The following is a 12,463-nucleotide window of genomic DNA, read 5'->3' as shown; positions in this document are numbered from 1 at the left end:
CTTACCCTTTGATTCTGCATTTCCACCAAGGGATTCTATTCTATAAAAATCACAGTGCAAATATATAAGCATATATGTTCAAGGATGTCTGTTGCAGCAAAGTGTAGTGAAAAAAACTGGCAACAATCGACATGCCCAATAATGGGGAGGATGGCTGAATAGAGTATGATCCATCCATTGCATGGGATGCTGCATAGCCATTAAAAGGAATGAATGAGATCTTTGTGCATCAACCTAGAAGTATGTCCACGAAGTAATGCTAAATAAAATAGAGTTAGAGAGTAATGCCTGTAGTATAATCCCATTTTTCTTAAAAACAAACAACAAAAATACATACATATGAATATGTATATGTGTGTGTAAATATTTGTAAATGTTTTTATTGGATATCTGTGTGCCAGGGTTCATTTAGGTACTTCTGGGCCCTTTTGAGGTTGAGTGTGGGGAGGAGGGAAAAACATTAGCCTTTTCTTCATTATTCTTTGTTTCCATGTTGTTACCCTGGTTTATGGGGCACGTGACACTTGTATTGAAGGAGGAATTGTTCTACAAAATTTCAAAGTGTACAGTAAAGATGGCTGTTGGAAAATAAAAAACACATGGCACTTTGGGAGGGGAAAAATGACTTTATCAAACCCCAATCATTCAAGTTAGTTTTTCTTAAAATTTTATTTCCCCTTTGTTTTTTAATAGAAAGAAACCAAAGGAATGATTTCGTTAAAAGTAATTCCCAACCAGCAAAATCGTCTTCCTGCACTGCAGGTAGGTGGCACCATTTTCTCTTTTGTGGTGATGGCAGGATTCATGCCCAGTATTGGGTTCTTTGCAAGTTGATTGAGGTCATGTGATTCTAACTTTAAGTTCTAAATATCTCACAAGTGTAGCTGCTTGCTGCTCTCTGAACTAACATCCATTGCAAACAGGCAAGCCTTCTTTCTAACCACTGCCTGTCTGTAATAGATGTGAAAGGAAAGGGTAATCTCCTTATTATACAACTCCAGGAGGAAAATGGGCAAAGACAATGAGGAGATCATTCACAGGAGGAAAAATACAAATGGGCATTGAACATATGAAAAAATATCCAATCTTACCAGTCATCAAAGAAAGGCAAAATAAAATGTGTGCAATACCAGTTTTCACCAAATTGGCAAATATTTTTTAAAATAGAGATAAATAAGCCCAGTGATTAATAGTGCCAAAGTAAAGAAAGAAAGGAAGAATCTTGCGAGCACTTACTCAGAATTCATTGAGAATCTACCATGTACAAATGACTTTGCTAGAAAATGGAGGTGATATAAAGAGAAATGGGTACATTCCCAGTCCACACAGCTCATCGTTGGTGGAGGAGAGAAATAGCTTGGACAAGGGGTTGGCAGATGAACGTGGAAGAAGGAGTTTCTTTTAAAAAGTAACTGTGAAGTTTCTATCGCAGGTTACTTAGCGTATGATGGTATAATTTTCTTTTTAAGTAAACGTTCTAAGTTGAAGTTTTGGTACATGTGGGCATATCTACAACAAAGTACACAAATCATCAGTATAAAACTAGGTGAATTTTCACAAACTGAACACACCCATGTGACCAGCACCCAGCTCAAGAGGCAGAACACGCCCAGTCCCCTAAGAACCCCTGTGCCTATTTCCAGTCACCACAACCCTGACTTGTAACACCTGAGATGAGTTTTGCCCTGTTTTGAAATTGATGTCAATTGAATCATACAGTATGAAATCTCCCGTGTCTCATTTTGTTCACACGGTATTGTGTCTGTGCTGTCGCACGTAGCACCAGATGACTCCTTCCCATTCATCTGTTGTGTGACATGCTGTGGAGAGACTTCTGGATTGCCAGGTTTTTTTGCTCTCACAGATAGTGCTGCCGTGGATCTCCTTGTCCCCGTGTTTGGTGCATACCTCTGTGCATTGCTGTTGAGTTGGAGGGTATGGTCATCTGTGCGAGTTGTATCACGTTACATTCCCAACTGCACTGTGTGCGGGTCCCAGTTGTTCCATAGCCTCACCAGTACTTATAATTATCTGGGTTTTTGTCAGTTTGACCATTGTGGTGGTAGTATCACATTGTGATTTTAATTTGTGTTTCTCTGATGACTAATGAGGGTGAGCTCCTGTTTATATATGTTTTTCTCCATTTGGATGTCCTCTTTTGTAAAGTACCAGTTCAAGGCATTTTCTTACTGATTTGTAGGAGTTCCTTATATATTCTGGATAAGAGTCTTTTGTCTCTTCCTCTGTGGCTTGCCTTTTTATTTTCTTTATGGTGCTGTTAAATGAATTGGGAAGTGCCATCTTTTTCTGTAATCTGTGTTTGTATGAGATTACTACCTTTATTTCTTCAAATAGCGAAATAATGTTTGGAAAAATTTACCATCAAAGCCATCAGGGCCTCTGTGTGTGTGAGTGTGTGTCTGTGTGTTTGGGGCAGGAGAGGAGGGTTTTCCATAACAGGTTAAAGTTCTTTAGTAGATACATGAGTGTTCATATTTCAATTTCTTGTTGTGCACTTTTGGTAAATTGTGTTTTTCAAGGGATTTGTTAAATGTATTGCTGTGAAATTGCTCATAATGTCTTAGAACCTTTTAAACGTCTCTAGGATCTCTACTAGGAGATTGTGTCTTCTCTGTTTTCTTAATCAGCCTTGCTAGGGGGTTCTCAATTTCATGAATCTTCAGGGAACCACTTTTGCCTTCGTTGATCTTCTCAACTCAATTTTCTGTTTCATGTCTCTCCTCTTTCGCATTTCTTTCCCTCTTTCTCTGGGTTGGATTTGCACCCCAAATCTTCATAACAGAGGTAACCGGTATTAAATTCTGATATAGTTTCTTCCAGTCTTTTTTTTCTATGTATAAATAAATACTTCTTTTAACATTTCAAGTATACTAGGTATTGTTTTTGTTTAATGATAGTCTCATTTAATGTTGTATCAGCAGCATTTTCCAAGGGCATTAAACATTTTTCTACAAATTGATTTTTATAGTCGCATGGTAATATATTCAGTAGATGACCATATTTAACTAATTTCCCATTCTTGGAACATTAGGTTGTTTCCAATATTTCACTCTTATGAATAATGCTGTGGTGAACACAGTTACCCATGCAACATACCGACAACTTCTATATAGAAGTGGATTGTGGGGCCGAGGGGTATCAACATTTTAAGACTTTTGGCACATTCCTATTGTTTATTTAACATACCCATGAAAATTTTTTCAAGGAAACTCATTCATTTCAGATAGTAGCTGCTTTGTATTCCAAGACAGACAACTCAGACTCAATAACCACAAACATGTGGACCCGGAAAGGCCTTTTATGCCTTCTTGTTAGAGGGCTCAGGCCTGACCCCTCTGCAAACACAGCTGTGACCAGTTCCAGTCACCTCAGCATTCTGACCTCTCTCTCAGGTGCTCCCTCACCATTCTTGCTTCCCTGTTGTTCAATTGATCCCGACCTGACTTATTTCCAGCAGAACTTTCTATGTACATGTGCTGCCGCTGCAGTCCCTCTTGCCTTCTTTTTCAGATGTTCATGAGAGCGCAGTTTGACTATGATCCCAAAAAGGACAATCTAATTCCTTGCAAGGAGGCAGGACTGAAGTTTGTTACTGGGGACATTATCCAGATCATCAACAAGGATGACAGTAATTGGTGGCAAGGGCGGGTGGAAGGCTCCTCCAAGGAGTCAGCAGGATTGATCCCTTCTCCTGAACTGCAGGAATGGTGAGTCAGTTTTGTACAGGTGGAATTTGCAGATGGAAGGGACCCATGCCTGCCACAGATAATCACTTAGTTTCAAAAATCTGGCATCTTGTGTGTAGTTTCTGTTTCTTGACCAAGCCAACCTCTCAGCTTCGCTGGCATAATGGGTTGATAAGCTTGATTTGCAGACTGTTCCAGGTAAAGGAGCCCAAATGGCTCTTCATTCATCTGTGGGCCTCTATTTCCTCAAATGCTTTCCTTGTGCAAGTGACTGGAGCCCTCCCTGGTCTCCTGCCTCCCAGGCCAGTGCTCTTCTGAGCAGATATCTTCTGAGTTCTGTAGAAAACAGTCAAATTTTAAATATGTGTCTTTTATGCAAATTCCCAGGACATGGAAAAAATAATTCCTGTCCCCAAGTCAGATTGCTCACTTGGTCCTAGGTCACACCACATGGTCCTCGGAGTGCTAGAACAGCCCTCCACTCAACAGTTCTCAGTGATTCCACATCTAATGCTGGACCTCCCTCTGCAAAATCACCCCAGTGTAAAGATAACAATGCTGGGTGGGGTGGGGTTCACATACCAGTCTTTTAGTTTTAAGCCAGAATTCTGGTTGATCCCATCTCTGGGGATGATATAGTCGAAGGGGAGTTATAAACATGGCACTGAACCACGGGAAGTGCTGTATAGAAATCAACTTTTAGAATTAGAGCAACAAAGGATGCTGAGGAAGACCCAGAAGAGGTACAAGATCCCAGTAGCACAGTGGTATTCAAAGTGTGGGCCATAACTTACTAATGAGGTGTGAAATCAATTTAGTGGGTTGCAACGAGTATTTCTTTTAAAAAATGACATCAAATAGAAATATTAGAATATATCTTATGTAGTAATAGAAGGTATTGTTTTATGAAAGTTTTGTATATATGATATGTGTGTATGTGTGTTTTATAGGTGTATATGTGTGTAATACAGGGTTACGATGTACAGTGTATTTCTTATACTGAGGTTGGGTCATAAAAGTTCAAAAACCACTGGCCCAGAGAAAGTTGAGTAGTTTGTGAGTTGTGTTTGGAATCTGCTGAGAGGTACCAGATGCACACTCCAGGAGACCAGGTTCACCTGTCTGAGGGCAGCATATGATGCACGATGCTCCAAATGGCATGTTAGGCACTTTGCAGACATTCTCTCCAGCTCCCACGGCTAAAAGAGGAAGAGAGACAGAGAGGCTGAGAGATCAAGAGGGGTCTCAGAGAGAGAGACACACAGAGAGAATGAGGGGCTGAGAGGGGAGAGGATAAGCGTGAAGGGGGCAGTGGTAGAGACATACAGGGAGTGAGTGGCTGGGAGAGGAGAGGAGGCAGATGGGTCTGGAGGGTTAGTATAGAAAGGAAAGGAGGTCACCAAGCTCTGTCTCAGCACAGGTGACTGATCCTGGGGCTTTTACACTGAGGATCTGCTGACATCCTTGGTCATCTTTTCGTACTAGGCGAGTGGCAAGTGTGGCTCAGTCAGCTCCAAGCGAAGCCCCGAGCTGCAGTCCCTTTGGGAAGAAGAAGAAGTACAAAGACAAGTACCTGGCCAAGCACAGCTCGAGTAAGCTTCCTGGCCTCCTCTCTGCCATTTCTTCTGGTTTTCTTTTGTTACATTCGTCTTTCCAGGCTCGCTGCCATCAGTGAGACAATGCTAGTACATGTAAAGGAAGGCTAGTGGCCTGCTCACACCTGCTCATCGCCCTTACCCCTCGGGTAACCAACTGAACAGCCTTCTAGACCTTTTTCGGTGTGTCAGTGCCATCAGCATGACTGCAAGGTCTGTACAACCCCAGAGAGTAGCATGTTTTCCTGAGAACTAATTCTGGCTTTGTTTTTTACCTACCATGGTTGGAAATATACTAAAATTATAAATGGCTTCAAGTAGATTGTAGATAATGAATAATTACCACCATTCAGCTACCATTTATTATATGCCTCCATCTTCCTGGGAGCATTCTAGATAAAGATAGGAGCATGAGCAAATCACAGAACCTGAAATCACCTGGCATGCCAGGAGCCTACATGGAAGTAGACGTGGCCAGAGTATTGATGGTGGGGGTGGGGCAAGAATGCATGCCAGAGAGCGAGGCCAGGGCCAGGGCATGAGGAGCCTCGTCCACCCTCCGTAGTGTCTCTGTGGAGTCAGTGAAGGGTTTGGAGCAGGGAAATAATGGGATCAGCTTTTCATTTGCATCTATCTCTCTGGTAGCAATGAAGAAAGAACACCTGAAGAGGCACACTGTGGGAGGTAGGAGGGGTAGAGAGTCGGGATGAGACCCAGGTTTCCATCTTGAGCGGCTGGGTCAGTGATGGCAGCGCTGTTCTCTGAGATAAAGGCCATTTTAGGCAGTATGGGGAAATGATGGAGATAGTGTTGGAATTGCTGAGTTCTCAGTGTCTAGAGTCAAAGGGGGCATCAGGTAACTGAAACTATGGAGAAGAGAGAGAGAGGAAGGAGGAGGGGAGTATGGGGTCCAAAAAATTAGAGTCCAAATAACTGACCAACAGAGCCATGTTGAGTTCAAATGGAGGAGTTTGGGAAAACCAAGAAATAGATCCAAAGGAACAGTGTCTGTGATCCTAAAGCAGCTTATTCTGACGTCCTGTTCGTCATAATTCTTTATCAGTACCTCCTGTGGTTGTCCCTGACAGTGTCCTAGCATGGACGTTTGGTTGCAGCCATCATCATCCTTTGGTAAGAGTAGATTAAGTCCAGTTTGCCCATAAGATCGGCTCTGAGGCATGGAGTGGGGTTGTTAAGGGTCCCACTGCTTCCCTGGCTCCTGCAGCCTATTACCTGCCAGAGTGCTCCTTTCAAAACCTAAATGGGATCATGTCACTCCCTTGCGTAAAACTCCCTCATCACAGTGCAAATGAATACAGTCCAAAGTCCTTCCTCCGCCACCTCCTGGCCTCGGCTGCCTTCACTCCCTGCTTGTTAGGATGCAGCCAGGCTGATGGGGTTTCAGTTCTTTCCCAGGTCATGGCCTGGGCCTGGACCATTGTTTTCCCAAGCTCTGGAAATGAACATTGCTTGGTTTTCTTTGTCTTTAGTTTTTGACCAGTTGGATGTCGTTTCCTATGAGGAAGTTGTCCGGCTCCCCGCCTTCAAGAGGAAGACCCTGGTGCTGATCGGTATCTTCTCATTGCTTTGCTAGTTTGAGTACATTTCTGTCCTTATTTCCCTGCCTGTTGCATGTAACCTCCCTCCCTCCAAGAAAAAAGGCAGTGAGGAAGAAAAGAAAAAAAGAAATGAAGTCTCTTGGGTTCTCCATATAGAGCAGGTTAAAGAATTTTCTGAGTCCTTATCAGTACAAGGGAAACTAAACTTTACAAGTTTTTCAGCATCTAATTCTTTTAGGTCGGGTTTGGTGCTGGCAGGTCCTAGACTGGGTTTTGTTCTTTGTCCATGTGTCTGGCAGTAGGGATGTTCTAGTCCTATGCTTTTTTTTTAAAGTCCATATGTTAGAGTGCTTTGTTAGTAACGTGGGAGGCTCTGAAAATATTCTGAGCTTTTTAGTCATCCACATGAGCCCTGGCTTGAAATGGAATGAGTGTTGTTCTAATCCCAGGTACATGGCCTTGGCTCCAGTGGGTGGCTCACCTCCGTGTCTTTAGAGTTAAAACATTAGTTGGTTAGAGGATCTGTATTAGGGTTCTGGAGAAATTTCCAGTGAAAACACTGGCTTAAATTCAGTTCCATTAATTTTGGAGAGCTCAGTAAAGGAAATAGCCTTAGAAAATAAACAGAAAACCCCATGTGTTAGCTGGTTGCTCTGGAAATGACAGTTATGTCCTGAGTCCTGAGCCTTAGGCCTTAAAAAGAGCCTCCTCCACCAATGGGGACACAAATCCTTCTGCCCCTGAGAGATGAAAATCCATATCCCATTCCTACTCCCATCCCCACCTTTGTCTTTGGGTAAAGAAATAGAAGCTTTCGTCAGAATCATAGCAACCTGGTTTCTCTCTTCTCTAAGCCTTTCTTCTCTCCCTATGCAGGAGCCAGTGGGGTGGGCCGTAGCCACATTAAGAACGCCCTGCTCAGCCAGAACCCAGAGAAGTTCGCATACCCTGCCCCATGTAAGTATCTCTGGGGGTCTTGGAGGGCAAGTGAGATACCATAGTGGTTTGGGTGATTTTATTTTAAATGTTTGATTATAAAAACAAAAAATTTGGAAACATATAAATTTGCGCTCATAATCGCTCCAACTAACAAAGTAAGTAGGTTGTTTTCTTATTGTTCTCTTCTGTGCTGTTTGTCTACATAACAGAAGCAGTAGTAAACATTTTTATCCTGCTTTAACAAATTAAGCAAGTAATATGTTATTAAAAACTTGTTATTACTCTTTTTTTTTTTTAAGATTTTATTTATTTATTTTTCCCCCAAAGCCCCAGTAGATAGTTGCCTGTCATAGCTGCACATCCTTCTAGTTGCTGTATGTGGGACGCGGCCTCAGCATGGCCGGGGAAGCGGTGCGTCAGTGCGATCCCGGGATCCAAACCCGGGCCGCCAGCAGCAGAGCACGCGCACTTAACCGCTAAGCCACGGGGCCAGCCCCATATTATTACTTTTTTCATTGTACTTTATCTTATAAACATTTTCTCATGTGCCTAAATCACTTTAAGAACTCTTCCATTCTGAGTGGCTGTACTGTAATTTCTTCAGCTATCTCACTATTATTTGACATCTAGGCTGTCTCTAATCTTCATGAAATGTCTTCTAAATCAAAGCAGTGTTCAGGGCCGGCCCTGTGGCTTAGTGGTTGAGTACGCGCGCTCTGTTGCTGGCAGCCCGGGTTCGATCCCGGGCGCGCACAGACTCACCGCTTCCCCGGCCATGCTGAGGCCGCGTCCCACATACAGCAACTAGAAGGATGTGCCGCTATGACATACAACTATCTACTGGGGCTTTGGGGGAAAAAAATAAATAAAAAAAATTAAAAAAAGAAAAAGCAGTGTTCAGGAAGGGCACAGACAGTCTCAGCAGCAGTCCTAGATAGGAGAGGAATCAGGCCAGTGGTCGGGAGGGGAGTTCGATGATGTCCACCCCCAACAGTGAATCTGCGTAGTAGGGTTGTGTATGTTCCCAGGAAGAGATACTGCTGATCCAAGTCGAAAACCAGATTCTAACCCTGATATTAGTACTTTCTGGTTCCTTGCTTCTCCATTTTGCCTTTAGGGACATAGTGACACACTGGGGGCAGAAAGCACATGGCCCTGGATTGAGGAGTGAGTGGAGAAGTCTGGAAGTAGAAATAACCAGTACAGGCTCGTCATTCAATAAGTTTGAATGAGAAGGGAGTTAGAAAAAGAGGGTGAGATGTCAAAGAAGAGTCATCGTTTTGTAAGATGGAAAGAAAGAGATGTGTGTGCTGCTGTGGATGGAGGAGAAGGAGCCCATTGAGAGAGACAAGCAGATGATGTGGAAGACAAGGGAAGTGTTCAATGAAAATGGAAAGCAGGAGAGGTCTACGGGGGAGGGGCAGGGAGGATTGTATCTCCATATCTGGAGCATATTTTACTCAAAGGACAATTTATATGAGGAATAGCAAACATTGTGACTTAAGAACATAAGTTTAAACCAAACCAAGCTTCTTCCCAAGCTGTAAAAAGGAAACTTGAAATATACTTCCAAGAAATCCTGACCATAGCCCATAGATCTGTTTTAAAAAAACTTTCAGCTGTCATTTCTCCATTTATGAGCTTCAATATTCCTGGTGTTGGTGGTTTCAGAGATGTAACTTCATATAGGGAAGATGAAATTTTCTGCATTGGGCTTTGCCTCTTTAAAGTTAAAGGTCTTCGGGGCAGACAGCCGATTTCCTGGTCTGCATCATCTTCTATCTTGAGCCCTTCATGATCCCGTGGAAGAAACCCCTCTGTTAAACTCTCTGACCAAAGGCAGCTAGGGTTTCAGTACAGACGCCATGGTCTAAGCCCTTAGGAGATGGCAAGGACCCCGAGTTTCTCAGGGATTTGGTTTCTTGTGCACAGATACAACACGGCCGCCCAAGAAGAGTGAGGAAGATGGGAAGGAGTACCACTTCATCTCCACAGAGGAGATGACGAGGAGCATCTCTGCCAACGAGTTCTTGGAGTTTGGCAGCTACCAGGGCAACATGTTTGGCACCAAATTTGAAACAGTGCACCAGATTCATAAGGAGGACAAGATTGCCATCCTTGACATTGAGCCCCAGGTGGGTAGGCGTGGAAAGGCAGAAGTGGATAGGGAAGGGGTGCTCAGGTTGGCTTCATATCCTTTCAGTGGGGCCACCTGGAACAAGAACAGGAGCACTGGAAACTGGAAATAGTATTGGGCTTGGTGAAGACCTAAGATGCTTATTAGAAGGAATCCAGCATGACAGCTAACTCTGTTTTTTTTTCCTATTTTCTTCTTCCTGCCTCCCTTCCTTTTTTTCTAGACCCTAAAGATTGTTCGGACGGCAGAACTTTCACCTTTCATTGTGTTTATTGCACCGACTGACCAGAGCACTCAGGTGGGAAGGAGGGGTTCATGCAGGGTGGGTGGGGGTTCACTCTCCTGGCCTGTCCAGACTGGGACATTCATCCAGATCATTGGCTGGAGTGCTGGCTGGAGCTCAGCTTCAGCTTGTGACCAGTTCTCCCATGAGCCTTCTGGCTACCGCTGTCCTTCTTCCTGCAAGACCAAGAAGCCAAAGGGGATGTGCACATTTGCTTCACTCAGCAGACAGTTATTAAACCACTAGTTAGGCCAGTACCCATGCTAGGTAATGGGGACAAAACAAATCAGACACAGTCGTTATTCCAGAAGTGCTCAGGGTTTAGTGGCAGAGATGGACAATTGGACAGATCCTGACATTGGAGCCACGTAGGCTCAAGCGGGGCAAGCAAGGGGAACTGTGAAGGACACAGGTGGCACTGAACCCACACTGGGGTGTGGTATGGCTGTGGGGAGAGAGGGAGAGTAAGGAAGCCAGGAATATATTGAAAAGCCTCCCCCTGCTCCCCACTCCCCACTCCCTCCCCACTCCACACCCACCTTACGTGCACTTTGTTGCACCCTACTTTCTCACTGAACACAACCTTTCCATAACAGTGTGTAGAGAGCTTCTTCAATCTTTCTTAGTAGCTGCGTGGTCTCCCATTGCATGTATGTAGCATAATTATTTAGTTTCACCATTCCCTTCTTGATGGCTGTTTGGGTTGTTATAAAACTTTGACTATTATGAATAATACTGCAGTCAATGGCCCTGTACATATGGCATTTCACGTGTGTGCACATAAACCTGTAGGCTAAATTCCAGACAAGATTGCCAGGTCCAAAGATGCATACGTTGGGAATTGAGAACTCGGAGAGAGATTATGTGGGAGAGTGCCTGCTTCCCTGTGCCAGGAGCACGTGATCCAAAGTTTTGTTTTTGGCCGATCTCAGTATTTTTCTGGTGGGTTATTGGCCTTTTTCTTATTGATTTCTAGGAACTCTGTATTAGGGTAATTAGCCCTTTGTGATATCATTTGCAACTATTTTTTTCCCAGTTTGGCATGTCTTTTGGTGTTTATTGCTATGCAAACATTTTTCCTTTTATGAAGTTAAATTATCATGGCCATTTGGTTTTGGGTCCTAGAAAGAGGCCTGGGGTTCTAAGTTACGCTTATCCTGGTCCTGGGATTGCAGCTCTGGTGGTTGCTGAAATGGCTCTGTGTTCAGAGGCACAAACTGGGAGATGCTGGTGGCATCTTGACGTAGCTGTTGGACTTCCAGAGAGCTCTGATTATTTATAATTGCAGTTAGTTGCAGAGCCTCTGAGAATTGCACTGTTCTTAATTGATTGCCTCTCCACACCCTACTCTAACATTCTCCAGCAAGGTCTTCAGGGTTTGTCGTTAAGCAGGTGATGTGGAGCTGGGCAATGGTCACAGTCAATGTCTGCTTAAAACCTGTCCCTGGCCTCAGGCTGGGCGTGCTGTGGCCTGCTTCATCCATGGCTCTTTCGCTCTTCTTTGCAGACGGAAGCCCTGCAGCAGCTGCAGAAAGACTCTGAGGCCATCCGCAGCCAGTACGCTCACTACTTTGACCTCTCACTGGTCAATAATGGCGTCGATGAAACCCTTAAAAAATTGCAAGAAGCCTTTGACCAGGCGTGCACTTCTCCACAATGGGTGCCCGTCTCCTGGGTTTACTAAGCTTGCAGAATAGGGGAACTACTGTATGCCCCTCTCCAGCATTTGGAACTCTATTCCCTTGCTATATGACAAACAGGGTCGCTCCAGCTAGTTTTGTCAGCTTCCAGATCTCTGCAACTATCCTAATTATGCCAGTGGGTGTCAGTCCTGTTCAAGCTCCTGAAGGGCTGGGCTCACCTTCCTGATACACTGGTTATTTGTCTTTACCTTATCTTGACGAAAGCATTAACTGCAACTCTAAAAGGCCAAAACAAAGCAGCTGTGCAATAGGGTGATGCCTGCTCTAGGGAAACCCTCAAAAGCAATAAAAATGCTGTGTTAAAACGCCTGTGACTTTGTAACCAAGTTCTTATCTGCACCACAAGCCTCTGGAAAGGGAAATGTCGCCTGATGGATTTAAGCTCCTGGAGGACGGGCATCAACACCAGATGCCTCTCCTGGGTTCCTAAGTCTCCCTCAAGCCCATAACAATCTTAAGAGTCGAGGTCAGAATAACCCAACTTCCCGTGTGTGTGTCTGTCTGTGTGCCAGGTGGGGCACGATCCAGTGCATTATGAGT

The 12,463-nt window shown here is 44.0% G+C and overlaps 1 protein-coding gene across 1 annotated transcript in view; it reads left to right on the top strand.

The window, feature by feature from the left end:
• MPP1 (MAGUK p55 scaffold protein 1) overlaps positions 1-12,232 on the top strand; it is a 31,774-nt gene extending 19,542 nt beyond the window's left edge. The window contains exons 5-12 of the mRNA XM_004443555.3: positions 694-762; positions 3,532-3,728; positions 5,193-5,299; positions 6,793-6,873; positions 7,738-7,818; positions 9,733-9,935; positions 10,161-10,235; positions 11,728-12,232. Coding sequence (XP_004443612.1) covers positions 694-762; positions 3,532-3,728; positions 5,193-5,299; positions 6,793-6,873; positions 7,738-7,818; positions 9,733-9,935; positions 10,161-10,235; positions 11,728-11,904 — 990 coding nt within the window. The 3' untranslated portion in view covers positions 11,905-12,232. The remainder of the gene's footprint in view (positions 1-693; positions 763-3,531; positions 3,729-5,192; positions 5,300-6,792; positions 6,874-7,737; positions 7,819-9,732; positions 9,936-10,160; positions 10,236-11,727) is intronic.
• The last annotated feature ends 231 nt before the right edge of the window (positions 12,233-12,463 follow it).

Source organism: Ceratotherium simum, chromosome X, assembly GCF_057802395.1.
Source record: "Ceratotherium simum simum isolate JZ-2026a chromosome X, ASM5780239v1, whole genome shotgun sequence".
In the NCBI taxonomy this organism is placed as follows: domain Eukaryota; kingdom Metazoa; phylum Chordata; class Mammalia; order Perissodactyla; family Rhinocerotidae; genus Ceratotherium; species Ceratotherium simum.
The sequence above is the reverse complement of the archived record's forward strand: the minus strand, read 5'-3'. Positions and strand labels throughout refer to the sequence as shown.